Source organism: Balaenoptera physalus (genome assembly GCF_965194825.1).
Source record: "Balaenoptera physalus genome assembly, chromosome: 11".
Lineage (NCBI taxonomy): Eukaryota > Metazoa > Chordata > Mammalia > Artiodactyla > Balaenopteridae > Balaenoptera > Balaenoptera physalus.
Genome location: NC_138896.1, coordinates 29,038,137 through 29,060,303, shown reverse-complemented (window position 1 = coordinate 29,060,303; position 22,167 = coordinate 29,038,137). Strand labels below are relative to the sequence as shown.

The window sequence follows — 22,167 nt, the reverse complement described above, 5'->3', positions numbered from 1 at the left end:
AGACGTAGTAGGGAATGAACTTGAAGACACAGGGAGCCGGAAGGGTAAGCTGTGACGAAGTGAGAGAGTAGCACTGACACATATACACTACCAGATGTAAAATAGATAGCTAGTGGGAAGCAGCTGCATGGCACAGGGAGATAAGCTCGGTGCTTTGGGACCACCTAGAGGGGTGGGATAAGGAGGATTTGAGGTTGGGGATATGAGGATATACGTATGCATATGGCTGATTCACTTTGTTATACAGCAGAAACTAACACAACACTGTAAAGCAATTATACTCCAATAATTTAAAAAAAAAAAAAGAGAAAAAAAACTTCACACAAAGAAAATTCCCTACGTGGTTTCACTCGTGAATTCTGTCAAGCATTTAATCTTCCACAAATTCTTTCAGATTTCTTAGGTCTGTATGATTTTAGGAATTATAACACTTTATCTCATGAAGATAAACACAGAAATCCTCAACAAAATATTAGCACATCAAATCTAGCAAAATATGTAAATGTTAATACATTATGACTAATGCGGTTTATTCTATGCATTCAAAAGTTGATATAATCTAACATATTAAAAAGTTTAAAGGAGAAAAACCATATGGTCATCTCAGTAGATGCAGAAAGATTTTTACGTATTCAACACTTATGATAAAAACTCTTCATGATAGCAAGAGAAGGGAACTTTCTAAATTGGATAAAGTTCCTCTATGAAGAACCAGCTAACGTTCTTAATGGTAGGTAAATAGTGATATACCTGTCTGATGGAATACCTGTTAGTGATAAAAAGGAATGAAGTGTGGGTGCGTGGAACACATATTACACTTAGCAAAAGAAGGAGACACAAAAGACTTACGTGCTGTATGTTTAATTTATATGAAACTTTTGAAAAGGACATACCTATACTGACGGAATGAAGATCAGAAGTTTCTTGCGACTTGAGGGTAGGAAGAATTGACTGGGACCGTGTGTGTCGTTTTCAGGGTGACAGGGATATTCTGTATCTGGATTATTGTGGTTACATGGTGCATACATTTGTCAAAAATTATTGTAATATCCATTTAAAATGGGTTCATTTTACTGTATGTAAGCTTTCTTTGAGTAAAATTTATTTTAAAATATATCACCAAAAATACATGTGGCTTGGGCTAACGTTGCAAGTGGTTAGGGTAGATCACTGTACTTGTTAGCATTACATTTCTTAAGTTCATAAAAGTTGTTTCTGTTAACTTCTTCTCAGATAGTTTCAAATGTGTGATTAGAGGCTTTTGTTGTCTGAGTCATTATGTTAAAATATTTAGGACTGGTTTTGGGGTCATCTGGAATTCAGTTCAAATGTTGGCTTTGTTACTACTTGTATGGCGTTGGGAAAGTTCTGAATAACTGCCCATTTTACTTATTTTGAAAATGAGGAATAATAGTGCTTAATGTTAAGCCTGTGGGTGATTATGTAAATTAGATATAATTCATGTATAGTGCTCAACAAATAGCTGGCACAGATTAAGCCCTGAATAAGTGGTAACTACCATTTTTATTATTACCTCTGTTGTTCTTAACCATTAAACTTCAACAGACTGCTTAATTAAATGAACTGAAATCATGTATTTTTCCCTACCCCTCAGCCCTCATTCTGAAATGTTTCTGGAATCTTCTTGGATGATTACTGTAGAACTTTTTTCTTAGATTATTAATTACTTCATCCCTGAGTTAAAATGACAGGCCTTGAACTGTGGACTTTTTAAAGTAAAAACTTGCTAATATTTCCAGTTTTTATATTCAGAAAATCACTCTAATTTTGATCAGTTTGGGTCATGTAACTTTTTTAAATGATTAACTTTATCTCTTTAATGTTTCTGTCTTACATTATTTCTTCTTTGTGCAAGAGCTGTAAATTTTGATATGCTCTTCTTAAGGACCTGGTATACCATGCTTTCCTGGATTTCCGATTAGCATTTTACTAATTAGGAATACCTAAAATTGTTTTAAACAACATTTTTTTAAAAATCAGTATAAAGTGCATCTTATTCTTTGGGATATTTTAATACTCATTTTATTATTTTTATACCGTTTTATACCATATTATTTTATACCATTTTTTATTAGGAGGTATAGAATATAAATACTGTGGAAGGGGAATGTCAAGGTTTTTGTGATTTTAGGTGTCATTCTTTAAAAACAAATTATCCTTTCAGAAACTGTTTTGACTGGGTCTACCTCACCTTTACCTTCTCCGGGAAATGGGAACGAAACTGCACCTGGATCAGTTACCCAGCCAAAGAAAATCCGAGGAGTTGGATTTGGAGATATATTTAAAGAAGGCTCTGTGAAACTTAGGACAAGAACATCCAGTAGTGAAACAGAAGAGAAAAAACCAGAGAAGGTAGTAATGATGAGCTTTCCTTAGATTAACCCCACTCATTCTCTCATTAAGCTTTTTTTAAAAAAGTTAGTTTGCAACTGTGTTACCTTTTCTTTTTTGAGATTGCCAATAATAGATTATGAATGAGAAGACTGTGAGAAACTGTTTTCAAGTTTAAGTGACTTACTTTAATGTTTACCTTTGAGTCTTATAAAATTGGATTTTGGGGGGTAAATTTAACACAAACTTTTCTTAGTGGAAACTTTAGAGTTTTTAGTTATCAGGGTGTAAAAATAGAAAAGGCAAGTTTTTGTTTTCCTTTTAAAGCTAAAATTATATGTTTTTCTTTCAATTTGAAGTAGGCTTAAAATGGGCCATTTTAAAGTGAATTCTCAGTGAGATATTAAGTTAATTAGGCACTGCTTAACTTTACTGTGGATTGTCAGCAATGGTGAAATCTAATTGCTAGCCCTAGTTGTATGGAGAACTTCATTTTTTGTTAGCGTTTCACTGGCATTATGAAGTAAATCAAAGTGAACGTACCATACTAATAAGAGATTTTAAAATAAACTGTTAAGTTTCTATTTTGTGGGGGAAATAGCTGTAATCCTTAGACTATAGTCTTCCCTGGTGTTAACACCTTGGAGATTAGATTGAGTACCTCACATAGGTGGCTTGTCCCTTGACTTTTAAAGCATCGTTTCCCGTGTAGTGCTCATTTGTATGTCTTATTTAACTCTGTAAGATTTTAAAATATTTTAGTATTTACTTGCCTTTTTTAGTTACATTTCACTTAGAAGACTGTTTTGGTTGGTGAAATATATTCTGATGTTTTCTCCTAAAATGGTTAGTTTCAACATTTTTTTTTTCCTTTCCCAGCTTGTTACATATTTTCTCATGTAATAATAATTTGGGTTCAGGAAAGAGAACTTGTATTTTCTGTCCTGCCCTCTCCTAGCTCTGTGACTGTCTGGCATTAAGATTATGGGCCTAATTAATTCTTGGTTTTAAAGGTAAAGATTAGAGTTCTTGTTGTTGGAATAGTGCTGTATAGTCATGTAATAGCTAGGAATGTCTAGAAGCAATGTCTGCATTATGAGGGACATTAAGCTAGATGATCTGGGGTCGCTTTCTAACTCTGAAGCTTATGATTATATTGAATAACTTTATTTGATTAATGATTACACTGGTTATCTTTTATTTGCCATTTTTAATGTCCACTAAAGAGTTGTTGTTAATGAGAGTAGTCTCAGGGTTACCATATAGGATGGCCTTGGAAGGCTTTCTTTGATCACTGATCTAGGAATTGATAAAGTAGGGAGCACATTTGCTATGTTTGTAAGACCAGATTGGAAGATATGATGGTTAAAATTAGGAGAAATTAAAGTGAGCATCGTAAAAGATAACTAGAACACACAATGATAGGTAAATTAGCAGTATGTTCAGATTTTTAACTAATGAAATCCAGGGTCAAATGTAGTGTTACTTCTGAGGACAGAACTCAAGGAAACACTAGTACAAGATGAAGGACTTACTGTAGTCAATTACAGTGGAAAATTGCCTCCTAGACTATATATTGTTACAAAGGGTTGTAACATTACCTAAATGTTTTCATTCTCATAGCAGCAGTAAGTATAAAGACTTTATTTTATACTCTGTCTCATTGTAAGGAAGTTTAATGCAGTTGTTTAAGAGCCCACCTTCTGGAGTCAGACTTTCTAGGTTCAAGTCTGAGCTCCACTACTAAATTACTTTTATTGTGGGCACATTACCTAACTGCCTCCTAACCCATGAAAGGAGTGGATGATAGTGCCTACTTTATGCAGATTGTTCTAAGGATTAAGTTACAATGTATGTAAAGTGCTTATTAGCTCAGAGATTGGTACATGGTAAATTTTCAAATGCTATTTTTATTTATTTTAGAGGTTCTAAAATCACAGTATTATGGGTATCAGAGTATGTTTATTATCCTTAAGCTAGGGAGTTTTAAAAACTAGACGTTCTGGGCTATCATTTAAGTAGCTTTTCAATTATTTATCTTTTTCATGGCAGTTTTCAGTCACATTACTAACCTGGCTATAAGTACCATTAGGGAGAGCTAGATAACTGTTAATGGAATTTTGTTTAACATTATTAGCTTTGTTCTAACTTAAAATAATTGACACCATCCTTTCTATTCTAGCCCTTAATCACACAGTCACTAGGATCCAAAACTCAGAGTGTGGAGATAACAAAAACAGACACTGAAAGTAAAACTAAAGGTAAGTGTTTGAATGAAATTTTCCTATTAGGAATGAAGCATGCTCAAATATATTATTAGATTTGTTGAAGACGTTTGTTACATTGTACTACTTCATTGGAGTGTTAAATCCTCCTAGATGTAAGCACCATGAGGTCAAGGATTTTTGTATGTTTTGTACACTGATGTATCTGATACAGTTAGAACTGTGCCTAGAATGTAGTAGGCATGTAGTAACTATTTGAATGAATGATTAATGAAATTGTTACTTAATTCAACATATAGTATTGGCCAAAATTATTGAAATCATCTCTAGAAGCTTCTAATGTACATTTCTTTAGACAAAATAGAGGCTTAAGTATTTGTTGAAAGAACCAATTTGTAGAAGCTTCATTATTTACATTTTTCATTTTAGCTAAAGAATATTGTAGAACGTTGTTTGCCTATGAAGGTACTAATGAAGATGAACTTACTTTTAAAGAAGGGGAGATAATACAGTTGATAAGTAAGGTAAGACTTTTCTCAGTTTTCAGTGAATCACTTAATTTATTCATAGAAATATTTTTCAGTAGTCTTGCATTCCCACTAGAATGTAAGTTCTAGAAGGGCTGTGACTTAGTCTTGTTTTTCTGTGACCTGAGAACCTGGCACGTAGTAAGTGATCAGAAAGGTTTTTTAAGCAAATGTTTATTGTCTGTCTTTGTTATAATTGATGTATTGGAAATTATTTTTACCATCAAGTTGTGTTTTATCTCTAACCACACCCCCCCACCCCCCCAGGGTTCTGTTCCTATTTTACCTCATTGCATTTTTTGCCCCACCTAATGTTTGTTGTAGTGTTTGTAATATAAAAAGAAAAAGAAGAAAAATAGGGAAACAACTTAAATGTCCATCAATATGTAAATGGTTATGAAATGTCATACTATGGAAAATGATGCAGCTATTTCAAAGAATGAGGTAGTTTTATAACTTGGAATGAATTAAGGAAAAAGAAAACCCTACAGTATTGGGGTGTGGGCAGAGTCCTGTAATAACTGTAATAGAGAAATATTAGAGTATTTGTTTTTGCTATATCCCTTTAAATTAATTTTTGAAATTTCTCCCGTTGTTTCAAATTGACTTAACAGATTGTTTAGTGTATGTAATTAAAAGAAGTTTTTTCATTGAAGTATAATTGACCTACCACACTATGTTAGTTCCAAGTGTACAACATAGTGGTTTGATATTTCTATACGTCTGTTATTTCTAGTTACTATCTGTCACCAGACAAAGTTATTGCAATATTATTGACTATGCTCCCAATGTTGTACATTTCATCCCTGTGACTCATTAACTTTGTAACTGGAAATTTGTACCTCTTAAGCTCCCTCACCTCATTTACTCATCCCTCCCAACCTCTTCCCCTCTGCCAACCACCGGTATGTTTTCTGTATCTGTGAGCCTGTTTCTGTTTTATTATGTTTGTTCATTCCTTGTGTTTTATAGATTCCACGTGTAAGTGAGATGGTATTTGTCTTTCTTATTTCACTTAGCATAATACCCTTGATGTCCATGCATGTTGTCACAAATGGCAACATTTTATTCTTTTTTGTGGCAGAGTCATATTACATTGTAATATACATTATATAAAACATATATATGCATATATACATATATATATATACATGGTAATGTACACTATATATATATATATGAAACACATCTTTATTTAAGATGCTTACTGATGGATATTTAAGTTGCTTACATATCTGGGCTATTGTAAAGAATGCTGCCGTGAACATAAAGGTGCGTATCTTTTCGAATTAGTGTTTTTGTTTTTGGAAAAATACCAAGAATTAGAGTTGCTGGATCATATGATAGTTCTATTTTTAATTTTTGAGAGGTCTCCATTCTGTTTTACATAGCAGCTGCACAAATTTACATTCTTACCAAAAGTGCACGAGGGTTCTCTTTTCTCCATATCTTCCCCAACACTTGTTATGTGTTGCAGTTGTGATTATCCTGACCTTTGTGCGTGACCTCCCCAGGGGTGTGGGTCTTGATTATACTGTGTCTCTGCCCCTCCAGCCTGTTTCATTGTGGTTCCTTCTTTATATCTTTAATTGTGGAAATTCTTTTCTGCTAATCATTCGCATTGATAGTTGCTTTACTGTAAATAGTTTTAATTTTGGAGAGGGTGAGCTCAGGGTCTGCTTACTGTGTCATCTTGACCAGTTCCCCCCAGTGCATATAATTTTTAATACACATGGAGATTGGATTGATAACTAATTTCTCATGGAAGGGTATTTGGAAGGAATTGTAGCAGATTTTGTTAATTTCTAAAGCAAATGAATAATGTGATTAATTTTTGGTGTATAAAGTGTTGAAAAGAATGTTAAGATACAGTTTGGAAATTTATATTCTCTCACCACCCTCCTCTTCTACTTCCTTTCCTTTTTCCTTTCTCCTCCCTCTCTCTTTTATCCTTGTAAACTGAATTTTTTAAAAAATTATTTTTTTGTTTGTTTATTTATTTATTTATTTATGGCTGCCCTGGGTCTTAGTTGTGGCACACGGGATCTTTGTTGCAGCATGCAGGATCTTCATTGCAGCACGTGGGATCTTTAGTTGTGGCATGCAGGCTTCTTAGTTGCGACATGAGGATTTCTTAGTTGAGGCATGCAGACTCTTAGTTGCAGCATGCTTGCAGGATCTAGTTCCCTGACCAGGGATCGAACCCAGGCCCCCTGCATTGGGAGCGCGGAGTCGTACCGACTGAACCACTGGGGAAGTCCCCTGAATTTTTAAATTATTTGACTAATTAAGAAATTAAATTTAATTTTATAACTGCTGCTTGAAGTAATGTGTGGGCAATATATTTTTTTAGGAGGACCTCAAAGTCTGTTAGGTCTTTATTTTTCCTTGTAGAAACAATGGAATTCAGTATTTTCCTATTTTGTTGCTAACTTTTTTCTTATTTAGAGATAACCCCTATTATCTTTATTCTTCATTTTGCGGTTTAGGAGACTGGAGAAGCTGGCTGGTGGAAGGGTGAGCTTAATGGTAAAGAAGGAGTATTTCCAGACAATTTTGCTGTTCAGATAAATGAACTGGATAAGGACTTTCCTGTAAGCTTTTCTTTTTCAGTGATGATGATAATTTTAAAAACCTTGTGCCAATATTTCTTAAAAAACAAGTTTTTTACATAGTAACTGAATAATTTTCTGAGGGGATTTCAGATTTATATAATCAGGTAAAAGTTATCTGAATTATGGTAAAACAAAACAGTGTATCAGTTCTGTGCTTTATTCCTGTTTTTCTTTCCCCCTAACTAAAAATTAACTTAGACTTTATTACTTTATTATAATTAGAAGAAAAAAGGCTGCCCATACTATTTAGACAAATTAGCACTTGACTGTACGAAAAATTATATTTTTATTTAATTTTGTTGAAAGTTTTTATTTTAAGGTACTATTGATTACTATTACTCTGTCATTGCATTTTTGGGAGAGTGAGAAAAAAGCTTTGCCTCCTTACAGGATTTAATGTATCTATCTCACATCTCACAGTGAATAAAGTGAGACTGAGTCATTCATCAGTGATCTTTTGCTTTTCTACAGCTTGATCACCTATGGAGGGATGAATCTAATTGAGTTTTTAAATTAGAGGGAAAGAGTTTTACAGAGAACAGACACACCCCAGCAAGACAGTCTACTGTATTTGATTTAAGTCAATGCAGAAATCTCTAACCTTTGCAGTCTTTCATTTAAAGTAAATTACAAGAGGATAATGTATGAAGGCTTACACTGTCTGAGATTCTTCCTTTGCTAGATTTCATTCAGTATTAATTCAACAGCCTTCGGGTTTGCTTTATTTTTATACTCTTGTTAATGAACACATTTTCTTTTTTTGGCTTTTATTAGGTGTTTATGCAGTATTGATTATCAGTTATTTTTTAATTTGGAAAAACCAAATTCACATACTTAGAAATGTCTCAAGTTTTTTAAGGCAAAAATGAGTGCATGTTTATAAACCCAAGAGAATTTTAATAAACTGAAAAACAGACCTTTGCCTGTAATCTTCTTTTTTAGAGTTCTGAATGAATAACCAAGAGTGAAAACTAGATATATTTATTAGCTACTCCTATTCTTTTTAAACAAAGTCTCTTTCTCTCTCCCTTTCCCTGCCACCCCTCCTTCCCCCACAAAAAAAACTCAGCTGTTAAAGAGTGGTAAAATGGTGCATAGGAATCTTAAAATAGGGGAGGCAGGAGAGAATACTTTTGCTCATCATTAAGATTTTTTAAAATTTATCTAACTCAGTGATATTTTTGAAATATTTGAATTTTGATCAAAGAGGCATTTGTTCTAATAGAATATATTTTTCATCTGTGACCTTTTGTGGAGTTGTTTGAATCTTACGATTTTATAATTTTTGACAGGGATGGGATGAGGAGAGATGTTTATGTAACTTAGATCATTTATGATCAGAGTTTACTTTAACTATAAATATTTAATATGTAAGTGTTTTACTGTTTTCACAATTATTATTTTAATAGAAACCAAAGAAACCACCACCACCTGCGAAGGGTCCAGGTAAGTACGAAACAGATTATTCAGATGGCTATTTTTCATATTTTTAAGTTCTAAAATGGTGAAATTGCATCTCCTCTAAATCATTTATTTTCTTTTAGCAAAAATTAAATATTATGGTGCTATATATAATTTTTTTAAATATATAAAAATTGAATGTTCACGTGTATTAATATCTGTCAGTATTTTTTTTAAAGTACAAACTGTATAAAATAGGAATCTTGAAAATAATTTGGATATTTTTGTTATATGGCATTTTGAGTTAAGAAAATTGACTAAGCTTAAATCTATAGAAAACAATATATTAAAAAAGAAGACAATATATTTACCTAGTTAATAAGTTATTCTACCTTCTCAGATGCAATCCAGTTTTTAATGCCACAAACAAATACTGATTTTTTATATACTCTTCCTTCAGAGAGTGTGATAAGGCTTAAGCAAACTAGAAGAGTTTAGTTTTTCCTTTTTAAACAGTGGAATAAATGATGGAGTACCTAGAAGAGTTTTCCAGAGTTAGAGTTTTGTAATCTGACTCTATTTCTATAAGTTCTAGCCCTTAATTTCTGATTTTTAAATGTGCTGTCCAATTTTTTTTTCTTTGAAAGATTTGCTCTTTTTTTGAATAATGCAAGTCCTTCCCTCCTCCATAGTTTCAGCTTTGTGTTTGCTAACCTTATCTGAGAGCAAGGATAAATTAAAAGTAATTTTTATGGAAGTTGGTATTGGAGCCTTTTTAGCCACTAGTCATACTGGGCTCTTAAAATTAATTAAAATTAAATAAAATAAAAAAGTTAATTCTGTAGTTGCAGTAGCAGCATTTCAAGTCTCAATGGACAGTATTGAACCACACAAAAACAGAATATTTCCATCATCCCAGAAAGTTCGACTGGACAGCGGTATTGTAGAGGACGTGAACTCCTTCATTGATAAGAAAGGAACTGAGACCACAGAGCTATCACTTACTCAAGGTGATCATGGCAGGTGCAGGATTATATATTGAGCTCAGTGACTCTGGTATATTGTTCATTCTTTTAAACAATATTTTCATCTGATGTTATTTTTTAAACCTTTGCTTTTTAGGAGTATAATTATCTTTGTGCTCTAAAACTTTTTTTTTTCTTTTTTTTTTTTTTTTAATGTGTTAACTTTTTTTTTTCCCTCAGCTCCAAAGCCTGAGCTGACAGGTGCAGAGAAGAAGTATTTTCCTACAAAGCCTGAAGAAAAAGGTGAGGCAAATTCTTCTACTTTCAGAAAAATAATTCCTTTCATTGTCAGTGTAAAGAAAAACATACCTCCACACTGAGTCATTCACACTGACTTTTAACAAGTGTTCATTATTTACTATGTAATGGTTGGGGATTTCGAAGAGGGAGTTTGTCAAGATCAATAGGAAATTAAGATTTTTACTCAAACTGATACCAGTTTAGATTCATGAAAAAGTTACACCATCACCTCAGTAAGGATGTAGTATTTAATGTTATTTCAAATAATGTGTAAGAAAACTAAGCATTAAACAGTTATACTCTTATTATTTTCATAGTGTCCCAGTTGAAATACATTTAAAATTTTTTTCTTAGGTATAAGAGTGAGTTCTTACTTAAAACATGTAAGTGATTTATTATGTATTATTTAATTTTCACTGCATTTATTTGTCATATAAACTTGGAAAGGTATTCCAACATACCATATGTATTTTGTTTAAAAACATTACTTGTTATTGTTAACACCTCTTTGTACACAAAGATCTGCAGTGGCTGTATCTAGTAGATTAGGTTATATACTCTTGCAAAAACTTGAATACTGTTGCAGAATACTTTTGTTTCTACTGCCTGTGTTGTTTCTACTTCCTATCCTTGTCTCTTGCTTCAAGTGTTACTGTATTCTCTTAACTGATTTCTCTCATTTTAGTTCCTTGTCTGGCTTCTATTTCAGATTCATTTTTTAAAGACTGTTTTTCAGAAGTTTCAGATTCACAGCAAAACTGAGCAGAAAGTACAGAGTTCCCATATTCTCGCTGCCCCCACACATGCACAGCCTCCCCCACCATCAGCATCCTGCACGATAGTGGTGCACTTGTTACAGTCAGCGCACCTCCATTGACACATCATTACCATTCAGAGTCCATAGTGTACATTAGGGGTCACTTCTGGGGTTGTACATTTCATGAGTTTGGACAAATGTATAATTGTAATATCATACAGAATAGTCTCATCTCTTTAAAATTCCTCTGTGTTCTGTGCTTTCATCCTTCTCTTCCCCCAACCCCTGACAGCCACTGATCTTTTTATTTTCTCCATAGTTTTGCTTTTTCAGAATGTCATAGAGTTGGAGTCATACACTATGTAGCTTTTTCACATTGTCTTCTTTCACTTTGTAATACGCATTTAAGGTTTATCCATGTATTTTCATGGCTTAATAGCTCATTTCTTTTCAGTGTTGATTAATATTCCAGTGTCCGGGTGTATCACAGTTTATCCATTCACTTACTGAAGGACATCTTGGTTGCTTTCAGGCTTTGGCAGTTATGAATAATGCTGCTATAAACCTTGCATACTTTTTGTGTGTACATAAGTTTTTCAGTTCACTTGGGTAAATACCAAGGAATGTAATTGCTTGTTCATATGGTAAGAGTGTGTTTAGTTTTGTGAGAAATTGCTAAATTGTCTTCCAAAGTGTCTGCGCCATTTTGCATTCCCACCAGCAATGAATGAGAGTTCCTGTTGCTCCACGTCCTGGTCAGCATTTGGTGTTGTTAGGAACTGATCCCAAATTATTCAGTACATTTTTGGTATCATCTTCTACTCTTTTCATTCACTAAATGTAGCAACCACACTCTTGACTCTGAATATCATAAACCTTCATAGCTTTATCTCTTTCTCATGATCTGTGCTCAGCATGGAAAGTTTTTATATCCCCAACTCCCCTTGTTTTTGCATTTGAGATTTTTAAATTTAGATGCAAAAACAATTTATATTTAATAAAGGTATTTTTTAATCTCAGATTAGTCCTTTGTGATATAGCTGTTGTTAGGTCCAAGTCTTGGATCAGTTTATTTTGGTACTTGGTTATAATATCTCCTACATGAAAAACTCATCATACAAACATACATAGAACCAAATGTAAGAAGTATGTTACTGGCTTTATTATCTTCATTATGATATTTCTTTTATAGTCCCCTTCATCAAGTAGGTAAGGGTTTTGTTAAAATTAAGAATATGACTTCTTATATTCCCTGAAATCAGTCAGTTGATCTTATAAATAAAATGGAAGGTAATGCATTTGTATTACATTTATTTGCTCAAAATTCTGGCCATGATGAAGTGTCAGGGACTGAATTTGTCCCCCTGAGTTAGACAGCTAGAAAACTGGACAAAATACATACAACAGTGGTTTTAGACATCGGACAACAGGTAGCATAGGACTGTTATCACTGAAACCAATGAGGCAAACCCTAAAATTACCCCTCGCTTATTGTCTAGAAGCAGTTTTCAGGCAGCAGAAAGGAGAAAGCCAAACAGAGCCCAGTATTCATAGAGAGTTGAGGTAATAGGAGTTTAGGGAGGCTGAGGCAGCTATAGTTTGTGGGACAGAGTGCCAGAATGGAAGGAACTGCATAGAGTACTGAGAGAGCTCTACAGGGCTTACCATGAGGCTTTGGCCTAGTACTGAATTACCTACATGTGAAAGGAAAATTTCCATAGCTGGAGAAATAACTACTGGAAGACATTTGATGAAACAGTTTCTAGAACTCACAAATAGTTCATGTTCCCATGAGCCACAAGACCTCATAAGGCATTGAAGTCCATAAAAGGGTATATCAGCTTAGACTAAAGGCCTACCTTGGAAACAGATCATTCTAATTCCAGAATGCTTTACATTATAATATAACAAAATCTAGCACCCAAGAGGATAGAATTCACAATGCCCATTATCTGATCAAAAATTATCAGACATGGAAAGAAGCAAGAAAATAGCAACCAAAAGAGAAGTCAGTCAATTTAAACAGACCCAGAAATATCAAGAGATGATGGAAATAGCAGCAAGAACATTAAAGTAGCTATTATAAATGTAGCCCATGTGTTCAGTAAAGTAGAAGAAAACACAAACATGATGGTGAGAGAAATGGAAAATATAAAGAAGACCCAAATTGAAATTTTGCAGACAAAGAATACAGCATCTGAAATGAAAGACACTGGATGGAATTACCAGCAGTTTGGAGACTATAGAAGGAAATATTAGTGAACTGGAAGACATAGCAGTAGAAGCTATCTAAAATATACAGAAAAAAGACTAGAAGAAAATGAACAACGCATCAGTGACCTCAGTGACAATATCAAGCAGTTTTGCTTATGTGTAAATGGAGTCCCTGAGGAAATGAAGAGAGGGGACAGAAAAAATATGTGAAGAAATAATGGTTGAAAAATCTTTAGGTTTGGTGCAAATTTTAAGCCCACAGATCCAAGGAGCTCAGTGAACTCCAAGTAGAAAAAACGTAAAGGAAATCACCTTAAGGCACATCATCATAAATTCTATGAAAAGCAGTGATAAAGAGAAAAACATAAAGTCTGCAAGAAAATAATTGTCAACCTTGAATTCTCTACCTGGCAAAAATACTTTTCAGGCAATGGAGGCAAAACTAAAACTTTCAGATAAAATCTGAGAGAATTCTTTGCTAGTAGACCTGTATGTACTACACAGGGAATGTTAACAGAGGTTCTTTTTGGCAGAAGGAAAATGATGCTGTATTGGCATTTGGATGTACACAAAGTAATGAAGAATGCCAGAAGTGATAAATATGTGAGTAAATAGAAAAGACCTTTTTCCCCTTATTTCTAAATCTTAACACCACCACCAAAACTCTTCACTGGAAAGATTTTAAAACTTACTATAAAGTGTTGATTTAGAAGTTTAGGTGTGCAAATGTAAGCATTTTTTAAATAAGTGAAACAAGACAAATATAACAAGGGGAACAATTCTTAATATTGTCAAAATGTTCGCATTAACCTGACATGGCTGTAGTAGATCTGGTGCAAGAAATAAGAAAAGTGTCAGGCATTGCCTATTAACGAGCATTGGGGGAGAGAGCCACTGTCAGTTCAGAGGGTCTGAATATTATTGATATAGATTAAATTATTTCTTTAAAAATAAACATAAGTTTATCTCTCTCTTGTTCCAGAGTCAACAGAGAGAGCTTTTTCAAACCATGGCTAGGGCCACTTTGAGGAGCCTTAAGCCTTCTTACAGGAGAAACGGTGTATGCCACCAGTGTGTGTGTTCATTACTTTTATCTCTCTTTTGATCTCAGTTTCACAGAGTATGTCCTTTGAAATGCCCTGCCATATTGAGGAGGATTAAAAAAGAGCTAGTAGAAAACATGAAACGAATCACCCTATTGCCCTTGATTCTTAGGTGACACCCCATTATTTCATGGGATACTTTCCCAAATCATAAGAATGGAGTGTAAATCCTCACTGTCTACTCCCTGCCCAAGCCACCGCATGGGTTTTCTCAAATCTGCTTAGCAGAGGTACCTCGAGTGCTTGCCATGCATGTTGCCCCTCAGGAGAGTAATGATAGCAACAGTTTGGAGCACAAGTTTTTCTCCTGCTTTTGGGGAAGACTTTCTTGGACATACCTTTCAGTAGCCTGCTTCATTCTTATCAATGTATGAAAAAGTTATTCAGATTCATTACTCAGCAAGGGAATATAATTTTAAACCAAAGGAAGATTCTCACCAAAATGGGTGAAATTTTTAAAAAGACTAACAATACTAAATGTTGGTGAGGATATAGATTCTCAGAACTCTTATACACTGTAGGTGGGAATGTAAACTGTTATATCTACTCTTGAGAACTAAAGTTGAATAAATCTATATACCCTGTTACCCACTTTTACTCCTAATTATATACTCACAAGAAATGTGTGCTCCAAATGTACACCAAATGACTCAAATAAGAGAGTTTATCACAGCATTATTTACACTGACCATCAGTTGGAAACAATACAAAGGTCCATCACTAGTTGAATGGATAAAAAAATTGAAGTATATTTATATGCCAGGATACTATATATATAGCATAGCAACAAATGAATGAGATAGAGTTTCACACAGCAGCATATTATGATTTCAGTGGTGTAAAATTAAAATATTCAAAAGTGATCTGTGGTGTTAGAAGATAACTTTGGATGGGAGCATTGAGGTAGTGATTGGGAAGAGGCATGAGGGGAAGGAACTTAATGTGGCTAAGGTAATCTGAATATCTGAAGTATGAAAAGGGTCCAGTATCTGGAATACATAAAGAACTATTATAGCTCACCAACAGAAAGATGAACAGTCCAATCAAAAAATGTGCAAAGAACTGAAATAGAATTTTTCTAAATGAGATATACAAATGACTAACAAGCATATGGCAAGGTGTTCATCGTTAATCATTAGAAATGCAAACCAGGACAACATTGAGCTTCCACTTCACACCCACTAGGATGTCTGTAATAATAATAAAAACTGAAAATAACAAGTATTGGCAAAGATGTGGAGAAATTGGACCCCTCGTGGCCCTGGTAGAGGAGGGAATGGGGAGTAGCTGATTAATGGGAACAGAATTTTCTTTCGGGGTCATGAAAGGGTTTTGGAACTAGATAGAGGTGGTGGTTGCATAACATTGTGAATGTACTAAATGGCACTGAGTTGTTCACTTTAAAATGGTTAATTTTATGTTAGGTAAATGTAACCTCAATAAAAATAAATAAATCTAGTACTCAAACACATTGCCATCATATATTAGTTATATAATAAATCAACATATAGTAGTAGTTGGTTTAGTTATGGATATACCTGGAATGGTGAATCTTATTTTTGTCACCTTTGGTTTCCAGCAATATTGAATGTGTTCTTTTGTTTTAGACTAACCTTTAGGAATTGAATTGATTTCAAGCTGTTATTTATTGATTTATTTGGTTGCGACTCACAATATGCCAGATCTTAGTTCCCAGACCAGGGATCGAACCCTTGCCCTCTGCAGTGGAAAACAGAGTCCTAACCATTGGCCCACCAGGGAATTCCACAAGCTGTTATTTACATATGTGTTAAAAGAAGTTATTCATTTAATCAGTGAACTTCTATTTAATTTATCATTTAACATTTTCCCTGATGTTTTATCTAAAATATCTTTCTTTTAATATTTTCTAAAAATAAGTTTGGCTGACTGTTATAACTCTGATAATGATGGCTCTATCAGCTTATAGTTAGAACTGGGGAGTTGGCTTTCACTTCTGGTGGTGTAATTACATGATGTGCCTGTACAGCTTGACGCCATATAGAGATGGATTTTTGTACCAAATGATGATGAGGGTTTAAAAGACTAAGCTATATTTTCAAACGATCCAAGGAAGCTATACATAAATGATAAAACTGAAACAACAGCATTTTGTATTTTCATTGTTGTTAGATGAAATCAGATATTTTTAACAAGGGGTTTACCCCTGGCCTTCAGTGGGTTTTTTTTGTTTTGGTTTGGTTTTTTAAATTTGGCCTTTATCAGTTTTGACTGCTGTTTGGTTTTTGCCAACTACTTTCTTTTTTTTAAATTTTATTTATTTATTTATTTATTTATTTATTTATTTGGCTGCCGTTGGGTCTTCGTTGGCTGCGCGCGGGCTTTCTCTAGTTGCAGCAAGCAGGGGCTACTCTTTGTTGCGATGCTCAGGCTTCTCATTGTGGTGGCTTCTCTTGTTGTGGAAAATGGGCTCTAGACTCGTGGGCTTCATTAGTTGCAGCACGCAAGCTCAGTAGTTGTGGCTCACGGGCTCTAGAGCCCAGGCTCAGTAGTTGTGGCACATGGGCTTAGTTGCTCCGTGGCATGTGAGATCTTCCCAGACCAGGGCTCAAACCCGTGTCCCCTGCATTGGCAGGCGGATTCTTAACCACTGTGCCACCAGGGAAGCCCCCGGCCTTCAGTGTTTGTTCAAGATTCATAATTACTGGTTTCTGATTGATAAGAAATCTCATGAAATTGTGTGTGGTCCTGTGATAGACATTCTTTTCAAAGACCTAGTAAATCTTGAAAAGTACTCAGTATTGCTCTTGGGAGCTTTCTTATTTTTGCATATATGCCTTATAATATATTTATGCTGACTGCTGTATCATGAATATCTCATATGTGTGCACACGTGTCAAATTTAATACCCATTCTTAGTACCGGAAAGATCAGGAACTAAGTATGTCATTATGAATAGAACTATGCCTTTTTGGTGATAAAATTGTTTCTATTAACATGGCATGACATTGTCCTTAATGTTTTTTTCCCAGCATATTTTCTTATCTATTTCATAGAATTATTAAATGAAATGATACTAATAAAATTCCTAATACAATGATAAGAGTTATAAATATAAGCCTGTACTTTCTCATCTGTGACTAATCAATCTAGCCTCAGTTTCTCTTAAAATTTTTTTTTGTCATCATGATTAAATAAGTACATTAAATGGCACTAGAGTTCCCACTCATTTTTAGTTCTCTATACTTCAGTTTCGGAAAGTGATCTAGATATAAGTCTAGATAATATTGTTCTCTGCTTAGAGTAAAATCATACATGATTATATTTGAGTAGAATACCAGCCCTAAAAGCAAAGGGTGGTGGGAAGACAGTAAGAAGCAGGCATTATTTGTTGATCAGAAGCTTATTAGTGGTCCTCCTTCCCACCAAAGTAGAGTTTTTTTTAAAGGATAGTTAGGATTATTAAGTTATAATTTTAAAACAGATAAAACAGTGCACACATACACGAATAGTGTCTCTTTCTGTTTCACACCTTTCCAGCCTGACATTAGCTTTAAGAAATAGGAAAACCTAAATAGTTCTGGTTGTTAGTAACCTACTGAATATTTTTAAATAATCAGATGAGAAGTCAGTGCCGGAACAGAAGCCTTGTAAACCAGCTGCCCCACAAGTCCCACCCAAGAAGCCTGCTCCGCCCGCCAAAGCCAATAATTTACTGAGATCTCCTGGAACAGTGTACCCAAAGCGACCTGAAAAACCGGTTCCTCCGCCACCTCCTGCAGCCAAGTAAGTGTTATCTAATTTGGAGTTAGCTTATTGATTTACCTGCCTTTGACATAATTGGCTCTACTGCCTTTCTAAATGTCAAAGTAATTTTTAAAGTATTTGCTTTTCATATTTTTTGTAGAGACTGTAATCTGTGTTAAATGTTAACCTTATATTCATACTAGGTGAATATACTCATGTTGAGCTGTTTTACATTTCTCATTTTATTATGATTGGTCTTAGGGTAGAGGTTTATGTTTATGGAAATAATTTTATAGACAAGAAAGAAAATCAGCATTATGGTATAACATCTTTAGTGTCATTATTATTATTTTTTTAATTATTTATTTATTTATTTGGCCGTGCCAGGTCTTAGTTGCGGCATGTGGGATCTTTTAGTGGCGGCATGCGGGCTCTTAGTTGCAGCATGCGGGATCTAGTTCCCTAACCAGGGATCGAACCCGGGCCCCCTGCATTGGGAGTGTGGAGTCTTAACCACTGGACGACCAGGGAAGTCCCTCTTTAGTGTCATTAAATCACAGTGTTAAAAGATGGTCATGCTTTACATACAAATGATTTTTGCATGTGTCTGATTTTTCTCATTTTAGGATTAATGGAGACGTTTCTACCATATTATCAAAATTTGAAACTGAGCCAGTATCAAAACCAAAGCTAGATTCTGAACAGTTACCACTTAGACCAAAATCAGTAGACCTAGATACATTTACAGTTAGAAGCCCTAAAGAAACAGGTAAGTTAACACGTGGAAAGGTGGTGCATAAAAAGAAGTTGCAAATGTAGTTTTCAGAAACTATTTAAAATAAGAAATTTGTGTATGTAATTTGTGTGTGGATAGATAACAGTGGAAATTTATTAAACATTTTAAAAATCTCTGAAGTCAAAATAGAAAAATGAAACTGAAAGAATATAAATGGGCAAGGTATTTATGGTTCACATAAGCTTTCTCACTGGTCAGAGAACTGAGATGGATATTAAAAGATCACTCATTTATCATTCTATCCCTTTATAATGGAATGACCATACCATCTAACTTAAGCAGATGTGAGTGACATAGACTTCCAGTGCCCACACTAGATTATATTTAAGAAGACTATTTTTATTTTTCCACTTAAATCTCAAGATACTTTTGTTTCCAATTCTGGAAAATAGGCTTTCTTAAGTCTCTCTCTCTCACCCTCTCTCTCTCTCTCTCTCTGTATATATATATCTATCTATCTCAGCAGGCTTTACTTCTTTAGCTAAATATTATTCCTTAAGTTTTAGGACTGATTTTTCAGCCCATTAATCATCTTTGTCTCCTGGTTTTTTATACTTCTCAGTTGTAAAATGGAATACTTGAAACAGAAAAGTCTTTTTTTTTTTTTTTGCTTCAGAGAAGTCTTGATACAAGGTCTCACTGTTAAAGGCACTGCACCATCATTACTTTGTGGTAATGGTTACTTTATAGCACTTTGCATTCGTTTTTAGTTTTTTAACATTTTAAAAGCATTTTCTCATATATATTCTTATTTTATCTTAACACTGACTCTAAGAGGTAGATGCCATTTTCCCCTATTTTGCATCTAAACGAAGTAAGCTAAGGACATAGCAAGTGTTCAAGATCATGTAAACCAGAAGAGAACTCTTTAAATCCCCTTTATATAAAGTTCTCTGTGATTTTCTTTAAAAAAAATTAATGTCAACGTATTTTTTAGCTTCAAGTTAACATTTCTTTACATTTAAACTTGAAGGCCAGTTACACTAAGATTTTTTTTGTCACTCTATTGTAAAATGCGCTACGTATTACCTTTCAAATTTTTTAGGTGATTTTATTTTTCTTCATTCTCTTTAGTTTGTCAGTACAAAAGCTCTAACCTAAGCATAGTCTCCTTCAGATTTTTAATTGAAATGTCTTATAGATCTTTCATCATGTATTTGGAGCCTACCTGATCTGGATGAAGCCATATTCATCAATAATTTCTGGAAATTGAGACATTGATTGTATTTTAGACAGTCACTCAAATATATTCAGTATGTTTTTGGTGAAAATTGTTGTAATTTACTGTTAGTTAAATAAAAAACAAAAAAAACTTCGTGTTTTTTAAAAATATCCTTTAATTTTTTTTAAATTGAGGTTAGTGGTAAAAAATGTAATTCTATTAGTTCTTACTGTTTTCTGTTTGATTTAAAATGTAGCTAGAAATGTGTTTTCAAAAGTAATAGAGAAAAAAAATTTAAGCACACACTTTTAACTCTGGATATCAAAAATCCGTAGGTATTATCTTTTGAATTTCCACAATTTTCTGCAATCTTTCTTTATCAGAAGTCTAAAATTTTGATGAGTCTCTTTGGGAGCTGAAAGAGTAATATTTAGAGCTTATTTTTTTTTTCTGTGTTTTTTGTTACTTTGTATCATTCTTCAACATTTGCTTTATTTAGTTTTCTCAAAGTCGTGGAAATTACCAAAAAAATTTAAGTCAGTTAAAACAAATATTCACTTTTTTTCCAAGCTTCATCTATATATGATTACCAGCAAGCTTTATTTCCTTTGGTACATTTCTAAATACCATGTAACAATGTCAGGCTATTGGTGGTTGAAAAGTTCTATTTTTTCCTTTGTTTTTAGTCCCATTTCTTGTCTTATATCCATAGCTATTATTTATTCTTCATTAAAAATGAGAGGCTTTGTGGAACAGAGTTTGAAAATTTCTAACTTCTAGTTTGCTTTTTTGTTAAAATAAATAATGAAGTAATTTAGAGGTGCCAAGACACATATACGGTCAAAAAACTAACAGCTGACTTGCAAGCTGCAGTCTTTATATCTTCCACTATCACACTGCCTTTGGTGTACTGCACTTACACCCTATAAAGTTCAGAAAATATAAATTTTGGAAATTGAGTTCATATTAAGTAGCAAATATTTACTGAGCAGCTGTGTATTTGCAGTAGTGTTTTGGGCACAAATAGTATGCTAAGATAAAAGGCATAGCTGCTGACAGCAAGTAGCTTATGTCTCCAATCTCAACTCAGACTATTCCTTATTTCCTTTTTTTAAAATTAGAATATCCTGTCCTTAGTACTTGTAGTATAAAAGTGTTTTACCTCTTCTTTGAGTTGTTGGCACCTTATAAAAAAAACTGTGTTCTGTATTAGATACCGCCTCAAATTTGGCATTAGATTAAGGCATGTTTTAATTTACATATATGGCTCAGTTTGAGGTTTTAATTTTTTTAAATGACATGAAACCAGCCCTTTAATGTAAGTTTCAGAAAGTTTAAAACATACATGAAAATCTCCTTAGAGTTTAATTATTTTGTAAAAGAGTAATTTGAGGCAAAATGATATAGTAGAATCTGCTGTTTAAAAAAATGTGAGTTTTAAATTATTAGCTAATTGGTCATTGGCATGTTTCTTCTCTTATTTTCTCACTTAACTAACAATTGAATGATCCATTATATCTATGATACCTATTAGAAAACCTGACATGGAAGTTGTTATAAAATGTAATTTCCCTTCTTCTTCCCCTCCTCCACTGTTAATCACTTCTTATTCTGTTTCTGCTCTTATCTATTAAGGATGTAAATTCCTTTCGTTACTTTCTGATATGGCTGTATACAAACCCATATATAAACATATATATTCATGTATATAAATACAGTCTTTTTGTTCATATAAGAAAAACATTCCTAGAATACTCAATTTGTTTCATTTTTTTTTAAGATTTTTCATAAATATTCTCATATATGATACAAGATAGTACTACAAATTGCAGAGCTATCAGACCATGTTTTAATTTTTTTCTCTTTTTCCAACACTTCATCAAAAATTGGTTTAGGATAGTCTCATTGCTACTACAAGTTAATTGTAAAGTTCACATAGTCTAAGTATTTCTAAAATAGTAAATTTTCCAGGAAGTAAAATTGGTTTACAGTTAGTTTTAAACTACAAGATAGAAAACTTAGTG

The 22,167-nt window shown here is 33.6% G+C and overlaps 1 protein-coding gene across 3 annotated transcripts in view; it reads left to right on the top strand.

Annotated features, from left to right (window-relative positions):
• Positions 1-22,167, top strand: part of CD2AP (CD2 associated protein) — a 113,422-nt gene that overhangs the window by 75,716 nt on the left and 15,539 nt on the right. For 2 of the 3 annotated variants that reach the window (XR_014250472.1, XM_082411671.1), the window contains exons 6-14: positions 2,186-2,373; positions 4,535-4,613; positions 5,007-5,101; positions 7,594-7,698; positions 9,129-9,165; positions 9,966-10,130; positions 10,326-10,388; positions 18,059-18,224; positions 18,812-18,954. Coding sequence is in view for 2 of the 3 variants with exons in the window: in XM_082411671.1 (XP_082267797.1) it covers positions 2,186-2,373; positions 4,535-4,613; positions 5,007-5,101; positions 7,594-7,698; positions 9,129-9,165; positions 9,966-10,130; positions 10,326-10,388; positions 18,059-18,224; positions 18,812-18,954 (1,041 nt within the window). In the remaining variant the exon portion in view is untranslated. The remainder of the gene's footprint in view (positions 1-2,185; positions 2,374-4,534; positions 4,614-5,006; positions 5,102-7,593; positions 7,699-9,128; positions 9,166-9,965; positions 10,131-10,325; positions 10,389-18,058; positions 18,225-18,811; positions 18,955-22,167) is intronic. The other variant, XM_082411672.1, reaches the window with a different exon arrangement.